This window comes from Oncorhynchus kisutch, linkage group LG11, assembly GCF_002021735.2.
Source record: "Oncorhynchus kisutch isolate 150728-3 linkage group LG11, Okis_V2, whole genome shotgun sequence".
NCBI lineage: Eukaryota > Metazoa > Chordata > Actinopteri > Salmoniformes > Salmonidae > Oncorhynchus > Oncorhynchus kisutch.
This window is the reverse complement of record NC_034184.2, coordinates 27,213,366-27,225,888: the sequence shown is the minus strand read 5'-3', so window position 1 is coordinate 27,225,888 and position 12,523 is coordinate 27,213,366. Positions and strand designations below refer to the sequence as shown.

Here is a 12,523-nt window from a genome sequence, read left to right as displayed (position 1 = left end):
GTCGGATTTGCGTTGATCGTCGAAGGAATGAGCGTTACACCGAGGTCTGTACTGTGGAGCGGGATTGATTTGGAGGTGGAAGGTCCGTTATGGTCTGGGGCGGTGTGTCACAGCATCATTGGACTGAGCTTGTTGTCATTGCAGGCAATGTCAACACTGTGCGTTACAGGGAAGACATCCTCCTCGCTCTTGTGGTACCCTTCCTGCAGGCTCATCCTGACATGACCCTCCAGCATGACAATGTCACCAGCCACCAGCTACTCGTTCTGTGCGTGATTTCCTGCAAGAAATGAATATCAGTGTTCTGCCATGGCCACCGAAGAGCCTAGATCTCAATCCCATTGAGCACGTCTGGGACCTGTTGGATCTGAGAGTGAGGGCTATGGCCATTCCCCCCAGAAATGTCCGGGAACTTGCAGGTGCCTTGGTGGAAGAGTGGGGTAACATCCTGCAGCAAGAACGGGCAAATCTGGTGCGGTCCATGAGGAGGAGATGCACTGCAGTACTTAATGCAGCTGGTGGCCACACCAGATACTGACTGTTACTTTTGATTTTGACCACCCCTTTGTTCAGGGACACATTATTCGGTTTCTGTTAGTCACGTGTCTGTGGAACTTGTTCAGTTTATATCTCAGTTGTTGAATCTTGTTATGTTCATACAAAAAAAGTTTGCTGAAGAAAACGCAGTTGACAGTGAGAGGGCGTTTCTTTTTTTGCTGAGTTTAGAATTATAATTGGGAGAATAGTGTAAAATAATAGGCTGTACCCTAGTCTATTTCCTGCACTAACCATGGAACTGTGTGATGACATGGCCAAGTATTGCGCCATGGGTTGGGTTCAAACTGTTAAGGCTTGGTCTATGCTCAGCTCCATAACAATTTAACTCTCCTACATTTATTTTTTAACATATATATTATGAACTGTTACTAATGATCCTCAGCAACAACCACATGGCCTTGACAGGGTTTACAAATAAGCAAATTAAGGTAAACGAGACAATGTATTTAAATGGAAAATGATAATGGAGGCTATACCAACTGAAGGGGACTAATAGTAAATTGATGATCAATACAGATGGTGGCTAATATTTAACATGATAGAAATAGGAAACAGAGAAAGTCAAGTTAGCCTATAATTAAGACATTTCAGAGTGCCCATCCCTGCAGTTAAAAGACCAATTTAAATTCTGCATAATGGCTCTGCATTTCATACACTTTACTGATTTAGTTTGCTGCCATATGATTGGTTTCACATTTGTCAGCGATTATCACGTAAAATAGATCTAAAAAAAAGTTATTTATATTTACAAATATTCTATCCAAACGGATTACTTATTTACCTAGCTCTAATCAATAGCTCTTATTAAGTTGTAAATTACAGTGGATGGAGAATGGTGTTATTTCTATTGAAAAAAACAATGTAGATGCTTTTTCCACTTGGAACCGGTCGGTTGGCTAGACTTTATTCGGGGTTTCCTCACACGTAGGTGGTGGAATTATGAGGGAATTAAGTCAAGGAATAACGCGTATCACCTGCGCCACATCTTCATTTATTCAATTTCCACCCCAAACAAATATCAGGTGAATGGCATGCTATTTAGAAGAAAAAGAAACGCACACCTATAAAGACAAGGTGCTGGCTAGCGGAGTAGAACACCTATTAAGACAAGGTGCTGGCTAGCGGAGTAGAACACCTATTAAGACAAGGTGCTGGCTAGCGGAGTAGAACACCTATTAAGACAAGGTGCTGGCTAGCGGAGTAGAACACCTATTAAGACAAGGTGCTGGCTAGCGGAGTAGAACACCTATTAAGACAAGGTACTGGCTAGCGGAGTAGAACACCTATTAAGACAAGGTGCTGGCTAGCGGAGTAGAAACTTGAAAATAAAAGAGAGCCGCACACTCTAGGAGCTCAGATGCAAAAATGTAATACCAACGTTTCAACAGCCAAGCTGTCTTCATCAGAGTATAATCACAAACACTGCGGGATGACTCGTTTATATAGTGTCAAGTTTCTACTCCGCTAGCCAGCACCTTGTCTGTAATCATGGCCAAGAGTGGTCTAATACCATTGGTTAATAATCAAATATTAAAATGTCATACAAAGAACAGCATACAAACAAATGGATAGCATACGATCATAGATTAATTTGACTACACAAGTTTACAAACAATTACAATGGCAAAGTCACAATAATCACAAGAATGGCTTCAGATCAAAGTCTACGTTGAGACCGAAGGGCGCAAGGGTCTTTAAATTAAAGATCCAGGCAGCCTCTCGTTTTAACAATAAATTATCAAGGTCACCCCCTCTCCTAGGGAGGGTGACATGTTCGATGCCAATATAACGTAGAGACGAAATCGAGTGGCCTGCCTCCAATAAGTGGGCCGCAACTGGATAAGTAAAGTTTTTACACCTAATGGTGCTACGATGCTCTGAGCTACGTACTTTTAATTTGCGCTTTGTTTTACCTACATCATTTTTACAACAAGGACAAGTTATAAGATAAATAACTGCCTTAGTGGAGCACGTAATAACACCTTTTATTGGGATCGATTTCCCTGTTTGTGGGTGTTTGAAGGATCTACATTTATAAGTGCCATTGCATTGAGCACAGCCATTACATTTGTAATTTCCATCCAGTAGGGGCGCAAATAGACGTTGTTCAGGAATATTTTGGGGTGGTAAATCAGAGTTTACCAATTGGTCTCTGAGATTTCTGCCCCGCGAGAATACGACCAAGGGAAGGTCCGAAAACACATTACCGAGACTATCATCGGATTTTAGGATGTGCCAATGTTTGTGAACAATTCCCTTAATTTGTTCAGAGCACTTTGAAAAGCGGGTAGTTAGAACGCAAGAATGCGTCTTTTTGCGAGACTGACCTTGAAAAAGGTCATGTCTCGTTTTGTTTTGAATTTTGTCAATGGCAATATTAATCTGATCATTCTTGTAGCCCCTCTCCTTGAACTTTCTTTGCGTCTCAGCCATATTTCTGTCGAAATCGGATTGTTTTTGCAAATTCTTTGGATTCGACAGAATTGGCTGTAGGGCAAACTATTTTTCAAGGGAAGTGGGTGACAACTATCAGCCCTCAACAAACTGTTACGATCAGTAGGCTTCCTGTAAAGATCAGTGTATAGAACATTATCTTCACACAAGATCAGAAGATCAAGAAAACTGTTTTGACGTGTATCAGATTGCATAGTAAATCTCAGATGCTCAGAACAGGAGTTAAGAAAAGCATGGAACGCCTGGGGCTGTTTTGTATCACCCCTCCATAGAACAAAAATATCATCAATATACCGTTTCCAAATAATGATGTGAGGCAAGAAAACATTTTTGAGAGGATTGAAAATGGCATGCTATTCTCATGCTTATGTTCAAGGTCAGAATATGCGTAGAGAGAAAAGTGCATAAAAAGGGAATTATGTTTTGTTTGGCCCCAAAAAGCACATCTCTCTTGTTGTTCCATGTGCATAGTGGGCACTGTACTTCATGAGTCATGGCTGGAAGGCTGTGCTTTAGCAGAGACCTGTATTCATGTCGAATCTCTGATTCCAGAAATGTGATTGGAAACCTTTAGTTCAGGGTTTCTCAAACTTCGGTCCGTAGATTGGCGCCAGTATCTTATAGTTAGCCGATTTAGTTTAAAAGTAAAAGCTCCTCAAAGAAGGTACTTGGCTGTTCCTGGTACACAAAAGGTCAAAAAAATGTTTTTAAACTTAACCTACTGAGAAGTTTATCTAAGTAATGACCTAAAGGCTTATCACGCAACATAGACAATGTGTATGATGCTGATGGACAGGCACTGTCAGAAGAGCTCTGTGTCTCTGTCACCTCCTCTTCAGCCCCGTTTCCTCTAAACACGCACACGCAAGCACACACACAACCAGAGAGGCCGTCTTTTTTGCTTTCTGTGGCACATACACACTTCCTCACACACTGCTTGTTTGTCACTTTGGTTCTTGAATCTTCTTTTCTATGTTTGTCCTCAAAGATGAAGGATACGTCTTTCTGAACCTTAGTGGATATTTGATGCATTCTTATTGTTATATTACAAATAGGAGCAGCTTTTACCGATCAACAAGCTTTGATGACTTGACTTACTGTATGTATTTCAAGTACTGACACATTTCAACACATTGATGTTGTAATACTGGATCAATTCCTGAAGTCTCCCGTCTGTTAACTTAAAAATGCATATTATCCTTCTCTGCGAAACTAACTTTCTCGGATTCTTCCATAGCCGCGTGAAGTCGTTTTTTCGCCATCGAGATATATCCACTAATACAGGACTATTAAAGGCCCAGTGCTGACCTAGTTAAATAAAATAACATAAAATGGCTCAGTGCACTACTTTTGAAATAATTGTATTTTTCAGAGGCTGATGCAGCACCCTCACCACCCCTACTTCCCATGGCTACGGACTCTTCTCTAAATGTTCTGAACATCCATCCCCCTTGTCTTTTCCTTATTTTCCCAGCTCTGCTTTACGCCACCATCTTTGGTAACGTCACCACCATCTTCCAGCAGATGTACGCCAACACCAACCGCTACCACGAGATGCTGAACAGCGTCCGTGACTTCCTCAAGCTCTACCAGGTGCCCAAGGGGCTGAGCGAGAGGGTCATGGATTACATCGCCTCCACCTGGTCCATGTCCCGTGGCATAGATACTGAAAAGGTATCTCAAACTGTAAGCCTGACATTCATTACCTTGACATTCATTACCCTTCCCCCCTGTGTTGGTTGGTTTGTTTGTGTTTCCTGCATGGTAGCTTTCGCAGCAAGCTGGCCCATTTGTGTTGTGGTGGTGATCGTGACTCTGTGTTCTGTTGTGCTGGACCAGTCCATTTGGGGTGGGATGTGGGTAGGGGATGGTGTTGACTTAATGGATAATGCTCTGTAGCACTGCTATATTAACAGATTATCATAAATAGTCATGACAGCTGGTGTTAGTTTATGACAGCTGACTTTACCCTGTTTCCTAATCAGACAAATGTTGTCTGATTAGCATACTGCTTCAGCTAAGTAATGGTGTAATATGAGATAATCAGATTAGTTCATTTGATGTGACATGGTTTGAAAACAATTTTAAGCATAGCATATAGAAAAACCAGTGAAGAAATTAAATGTAAGAAATGTGTCCAATAAGTAAAACATTTTGTAAGTACTGTACAGCAGTTTGTCTTTTGGGGTTGCCTCAACACTGATAAATGGGGTAAGTAGGTGTAGTTCAGTACTGATTTTTGCCCATTCCTATGCTGTATGCGTGTCAGCAGAAAGCAACACTATGCAAGCTTCCAGGCACATTTCTCCCACAGCGCAGAGAGAATGAATGAGGGAAGGAGGGTCAAATCCTTTAAGGATTCTCTGCTACCTCAGCCTCTCAGGAGTGTGACTGTGACTGTGGCTGCTGTGACGACAAGAGCATCCCAGCCAGGCCTGTAGAGGGAGGCTGGTTTGATTGGCAGTTTTGGGGGATTCTTTGTATGATCTGCTCACATACTCAACTAACTGTAACCCATACCACTAACCTTACGACACCGTTGGGGTTACTCTATACACTTATACTTCCTGTTTTTTGAAACAGAAAAATCTGATTTACAGAACAGGATTATAACATTGATTTACTGTTGTATTTTCTATGCTCCTAAGTGCTCCTCTAACTTGTTATTTTACCCAATGAGCACCATAACTGGATGATGATGATTATATTATTATAAATAACAACCTGTTTTGGGTTGTTTGCCATGATGCGACAGTCTTAGAATATTTCAAGATAAAGATGGAAGGGAAAGTCACAAGAGAGAAGAGGATTTAAAGTAATGTATCAACATGCTATCATGGCTGCCAGTCAGAAATGTCTGGTTCACCAAAGGCAATGAGTGTGGAAGGTGGCATAATTTGGTTATTTAACTCAACCCTCTCGCTCTCTCCCGCTCTCTTTCTTTCTCTCTCTCTCTTTCTCTCCCTCTCTTTCTCCCTCTTTCCCTCGCTCCTTCTCCTCTCCCCCTCCCAGGTATTGCAGATATGCCCTAAGGACATGAGGGCAGATATCTGCGTCCACCTGAACAGGAAAGTCTTCAAAGAACACCCTGCGTTCAGGTTGGCCAGTGACGGGTGCCTGCGTGCCCTGGCCATGGAGTTCCAGACTATCCACTGTGCCCCTGGTGACCTCATCTACCATGCCGGAGAGAGCGTGGACAGCCTCTGTTTCGTGGTCTCAGGATCCCTGGAGGTCATCCAAGATGACGAGGTGGTGGCCATCTTAGGTGAGTACTTGTTCATTGTACAGTATGATGAAGTAGGCTTACATGGTAGCCATTTTGGGTGAGTTGGCTGTCCATTGTACAGTATGAGGTGGTGGCCATTTTGGGCGAGTGGCTGTTGAGCCGGTGCACATTGGTAGAGGCAATGGTAGTGGTCATTTTTGCTTGGATTTCTCAAGTTGGCTTTAGCTCAGGACAGGACTGCTTGCTATTAAAATTGGAGGGGATAACTAGCTTGCAAATCTTTTGACAAGTGGATGGAAACCGCTACTCAAATTGTAATGGGAAAAAGCAATATATTGAGCAGAAATAGCCTCAATATTAGATCTGAGAGACTCAACAGTGTCTCTATTGACACCAGCACTTCCATCTCAAAGCAAACAGGTCTATGTAGATTAGAAAATTGCTAACCTGGCGATAATAATACGCTGGAGTTACCTACCAAAATGCTTGTTTTTGACATTACCGTAACGTTGCTTTGAGGCAAGTGGAAAATGGAGCCCCAGAACTTTTCTCTTCAGAGATACGGTCTTGACGGGAGGTCACTATGGGACAGACAGAGATTCCTCTGAGAATATCATCAGTGTGTACATATCTACCTCATACCCCTGCACATCAACACGGTACTGGTACCCCGTGTATATAGCCAGGTTATAGTTATTCATTGCGTATTTATTCCTTGTGTTATTAGTTTTCTATTATTCATATTTTTTCCTCTCTCTGCATTGTTGGGAAGGGCCCGTAAAGTAAACATTTCACTGTTAGTCTACACCTGTTGTTTACGAAGCATGTGACAAATAACATTTTATTTTATTTCACCCCAACAACAGTCCCTGTTGAGACATTAACAAGGTGTTAATGTGGGATTGGAGGGTGAAGGCTACACAGCTAAATGTTGAGTGTCTGTAGATCACACTTTGTTATACAGTATGTCTGAGTAATGCATTCTTTGTCCTTTCTCGCATCCTTGTTTTGTTTGGTCTCGACGGTGTGTGTGTAGTATATGCAGACTGTTGTATGTATCCAACCCTGTTTACATGGTCCTGAAATATCAGAAAATCGTTATTGCTACATAGACAAACATTGACGGTGCTGGGCAAATAGCACACATTGCCGGGAAAATATACAAACAACATCATTTTAAAAAATTAACAGTAAAAATGCAACACATGGTCCTCCCTGGGCCTGCTGGGTGAAATAGCTGTGGTTGTTTTCCCTCGCGTTGCTGACCTGTAATTGGTGGGTTGGCTCGTGGGGAGGATTAATATCATGTTATGTTGTTATACTTGTCCTGGCTAATTCATGGCAATGGAACCCTGGGTGATGAACTAGCTACCGCTGTCAGTCACTTTCTCACTAATCTAATGGTAGCTGCTATAGCCTACAGTATCACTGCTGCACCAGCACCGTGGTCCTTCTACTTTCTCTCTTGGGTTTTTACAAACTGCAGGACATGAAAGCATTTGTTTAAGGGTTTCCAAGGTTCAGCCAAATCTGAAGAACTGCATTCTAACTGTAGCTGTCTTGCTGTGCCTTTTTTGCCTCTCTGTCACTGCCTTGGTTTGTTTCAGGCTGTAAGAGATGAAAGCCTTGTTTAAAAAAAATAATCAATCCAATCTGATTATGCTGACAAACTCATCAAAACTATCCGTTGTATCACAACCGATGTGTCAAACGTGTTTTACAATTTGAGTGTAAATTAGGCCATTGTTTAGTTGATTTACATAGTTAGGAGTGACTACCACTGACCCAGAAACTACCACTATAAGTAAGTTTGTAAATAGCCTTGAGTTGTGCGAGCTGGAAGGGCTCATAGGCTCCAGCTCCTATCTACTGTTTCTGTAGTTTGAGGCAACTTGATGTACAAGTACACCCTCTGGACAGGATACAAGTCTATCCCAGGGCCTTTCCCCAAATCTATCTTCTTATGCTGAGTGTCAAGCAGTGATGCATCGGGTCCCATTTTTACAGTCCTTGGTATGACTCGGATGAGGATCAAACTCCCAACCTTCTAATCTCTGGGAATGAAAACGTGGGCCTACACCCACCCACTTACGCACTGTAATTCAATGTTGGCTGTGTATTTGATGGGTGTTGGCAGCTTTCCAACAACGTACCGTAATGCTGAGGCAGATGTCAGTTTCAATTAGGAAGAGACTGATATAAACCGCTTGCTTTTCTGGATGTAAACACAGTGTGTGTGTGTGTGTGTGTGTGTGTGTGTGTGTGTGTGTGTGTGTGTGTGTGTGTGTGTGTGTGTGTGTGTGTGTGTGTGTGTGTGTGTGTGTGTGTGTGTGTGTGTGTGTGTGTGTGTGTGCTGGTGTTAGATGAAAGGTAGGCTCAGCTAAATGACTTCGCCACGAGCAGCACCGCAGATGAGAGAGATGCAAGACTTTGCTCTCACACAGTCACTGCGCATGTCCACGGGTTTGCTTTACGCTGTAAGTGCATGGTAGGTACAGGACCAAAACAGCTGAGAAGTTTAGCCTCGCACTTCAACGCTCTTAGTTGGTGCGGAAATGAACCCACTATGCTGTTTACTTTGTGCACCTACGTTATATCGCTGAGCTTACCATCTAAAGGAGTAGATTAACTGAAATATAGCAGGTTGGTATTCTGTGTTGCGCTGTGGTGTTCTGTTCTATGTTGTGCTGCACTGTGCTGTACTATACTGTGCTGTTCTATGCTGTGTTATGTTGTTTTTTCCTGTGCTATATTGTTACTTTGTGCTGTGCTGAGTGCTAGTCAGAGCTTCTCTGGGGAGAGGGGTAGGTAGAATAGGAAATGATCCTGACTTTGATGTTTCTCCAGCAAGCTACAAATAACCCCCTCACTGTAGATCCTCAGACTTTGCCATTAGGATTTGTTTTTCCTTGAGCTAAATTTGGTGTCTTTCTACAAAAGTAAATTCAATTCTTTGGTATTTCTTTGCAGTATGGTGATTAGCAAAGTGACTGATGGGAGAGATTTTCTGAATATGATGTTTAATGTTTGGATTCCTTTTTAAATTTGATTTGATTGGTGGATTCAAATAAAAATATTTAAAATGTATGTTTGTGTGTGGGGGTTGGTTCTTCTATTCTTGTGCAGACCTAAAATCCCACAAAGTCTGCACAAGAATAGTAAAACAAAGAAGATTCTTCCTCGTGGGGACATTTCCCACATCCCAATGAGCACGAAGGCTATTTTAAGCTTAGGGGTTAGGTTTAGGGTTACAATTAGGGTAAGGGGTTAGTGGTTTGGGTTAGGGTCAAGGTTAGGTGTTACAGTTAACCCTAACCCTGAATGGAAATTAATTTTATTGTCCCCATGAGGAGAGAAGAACAAAACGTGTGTGTGCGTGCCAGACCTGGGTTCAAATACAAGTGTATTTGTTATTTCAATATTTTTCTTTGTATTTGAGGCTTTTGAAATACACAGCCCAAAACAAGTACTTTTATTTGAGTATATAAAATGGTTATTTGTAAAACCCAAATAGTCAACCAAATTGTGGGTTAAATTCATGGGAGTGTATTTTAGTCGGTGTATTTAAATACTTTCCGAGTTCAAAATACATTCCAATATTCAACTATTCAACTTGTTTTACCCAAATAAAGGTTATCTGAATACTTGTTTTAAAATGTATTGAAAAGTAATTGAAATACCTGAAATAACATTTGAACCCAGTTCTGGTGTTTGTGTGTGCACATGCATTTGTAAATTAATGCATGTCTTGTGCAATTGCATGAGATCTGTGAGAGTTCTAAGTAGGAAAACAACATTAGGTAATATAACAAAGGTTATCTTTTGCAGTCACCGTGACAAACATTGTCCCATTCACTCTCAATCATTCAACAAAGATATGAAAGTTAATATTATACAGTTGAAGTCAGAAGTTTACATGCAGTGTTTAAGTTTTTCACAATTCCTGACATTAAAAGTTCCCTGTCTTACGTCAGCGAAGTTCACCACTTTATTTTAAGAATGTGAAATGTCAGATTAATAGTAGAGAATGATTCATTTCAGCTTTTATTTCTTTCATCACATTCACAGTGGGTCAGAAGTTTACATACACTCAATTAGTATTTGGTAGCATTGCCTTTAAATTGTTTAACTTGTGTTAAACGTTTCAGGTAGCCTTCCACAAGCTTCCACAGTAAGTTGGGTGAATTTTGGCCCATTCCTTCTGACAGAGCTGATGTAACTGAGTCAGGTTTGTAGGCCTCCTTGCTCGCACATGCTTTTTCAGTTCTGCCCACAGATTTTCTATAGAGGTCAGGGCTTTGTGATGGCCACTCCAATACCTTGACTTTGTTGTCCTTAAGCCATTTTGCCACAACTTTGGAAGTATGCTTGGGGTCATTGTCCATTTGGAAGACCCATTTGCGACCAAGCTTTAACTTCCTGACTGATGTCTTGAGATGTTGTTTCAATATATCCACATGATTTTCCCCTCCTTATGATGCCATCTATTTTGTGAAGTGCACCAGTCCCTCCTGCAGCAAAGCACCCCCACAACATGATGCTGCCACCCCCATGCTTCATGTTAGGGATGGTGTTCTTCGGCTTGCAAGCCTCCCCCTTTTTCCTCCAAACATAATGATGGTCATTATGGCCAAACAGTTCTATTTTTGTTTCATCAGACCAGAGGACATTTCTCCACAAAGTACAATCTTTGTCCCCATGTGCAGTTGCAAACCGTAGTCTGGCTTTTTTATGGCAGTTTTGGAGCAGTGGCTTCTTCCTTCCTGAGTGGCCTTTCAGGTTATGTCGATATAGGACCAGTTTTACTGTGGATATAGATACATTTGTACCTGTTTCCTCCAGCATCTTCACAAGGTCCTTTGCTGTTGTTCTGGGATTGATTTGCACTTTTCGCACCAAAGTATGTTAATCTCTAGGAGACAGAACACGTCTCCTTCCTGAGCGGTATGACGGCTGCGTGGTCCCATTGTGTTTATACTTGTGTACTATTGTTTGTACAGATGAACGTGGTACCTTCAGGCGTTTGTAAATTGCTCCCAAGGATGAACCAGACTTGTGGTCTACAATTGTTTTTCTGAAGTCTTGGCTCATTTCTTTTGATTTTCCATGAAGTCAAGCAAAGAGGCACTGAGTTTGAAGGTAGGCCTTGAAATACATCCACAGGTACACCTCCAATTGACTGAAATGATGACAATTAGCCTATCAGAAGCTTCTAAAGCATGACATAATTTTCTGGAATTTTCCAAGCTGTTTAAAGGCACAGTCAACTTAGTGTTTGTAAAATTCTGACCCACTGGAATTGTGATACAGTGAGTTAGTTATAAGTGAAATAATCTGTCTGTAAACAATTGTTGGCAAAATTACTTGTCATTCCCAAAGTAGATGTCCTAACCAACTTGCCAAAACTATAGTTTGTTAACTAGAAATTTGTGGGGTGGTTGAAAAACAAGTTTTAATGACTCCAACCTAAGTGTATGTAAACTTCCGTCTTCAACTGTAGTTAATTTTAAATTGTCAGTACTTGGACAGCTTTACATTTAGGTATTGTGTCGTGAAATTATGTCTGCGCTTTTTTTATATGCTCATCCATTTAAGTTCAATTTCATAGAATCACAAATCGGATCCTCTCAGAAACCAGATGCAGTGATCAGAAGAAATGTACATAGTGTCTCTGTCAGTGGAGGTTGATGCCATTTAAGAGGGAGGACAAAAAATATATACACACTAAAGTGTTGGTTCCATGTTTCATGAGCTGAAATAAAAGATCCCAGAAATGTTCCATAACTCACAAAAAAACGATCAAATTTTGTGCACAAATTTGTTTACATCCCTGTTAGTGAGCATTTCTCCTTTGCCAAGATAATCCATCCACCTTACAGGTGTGGCATATCAAGAAGCTGATTAAACAGAACGATCATTACACAGGTGCACCTTGTCCTGGGGACAATAAAAAGCCCCTCTAAAATTAGCTTTTTTTTCACAGAACACAATGCCACAGATGTTGCTTATACTTTCAGTGCTAGATTCATTCTTTGATCCTTTGATTGGGTGGACAAGTCAGTTCATGCTGCAAAAGCTCTGATAGGTTGGAGGATGTCATCTGGAAGTTGTCATAATTACTGTGTAAGTCTATGGAAGGGGGTGAGAACCATGCGCCTCCTAGGTTGTGTTGAAGTCAATGTACCCAGAGGAGGATGGAAACTAGCTCTCCTCCGGCTACACCATGTAGATCATTGCAAAACAGTGTGTTTTAATAAATTATTTGGTGACGTGAACATATTTTGT

General features: G+C 41.3%; 1 protein-coding gene across 1 annotated transcript in view; it reads left to right on the top strand.

Moving 5' to 3' along the window:
• The window catches only part of kcnh1a (potassium voltage-gated channel, subfamily H (eag-related), member 1a), an 87,495-nt gene that overhangs the window by 44,070 nt on the left and 30,902 nt on the right, over nt 1–12,523 (top strand). The window contains exons 10-11 of the mRNA XM_020493947.2: nt 4,487–4,686; nt 6,025–6,277. Of these exons, the coding sequence (XP_020349536.1) occupies nt 4,487–4,686; nt 6,025–6,277 (453 nt within the window). The remainder of the gene's footprint in view (nt 1–4,486; nt 4,687–6,024; nt 6,278–12,523) is intronic.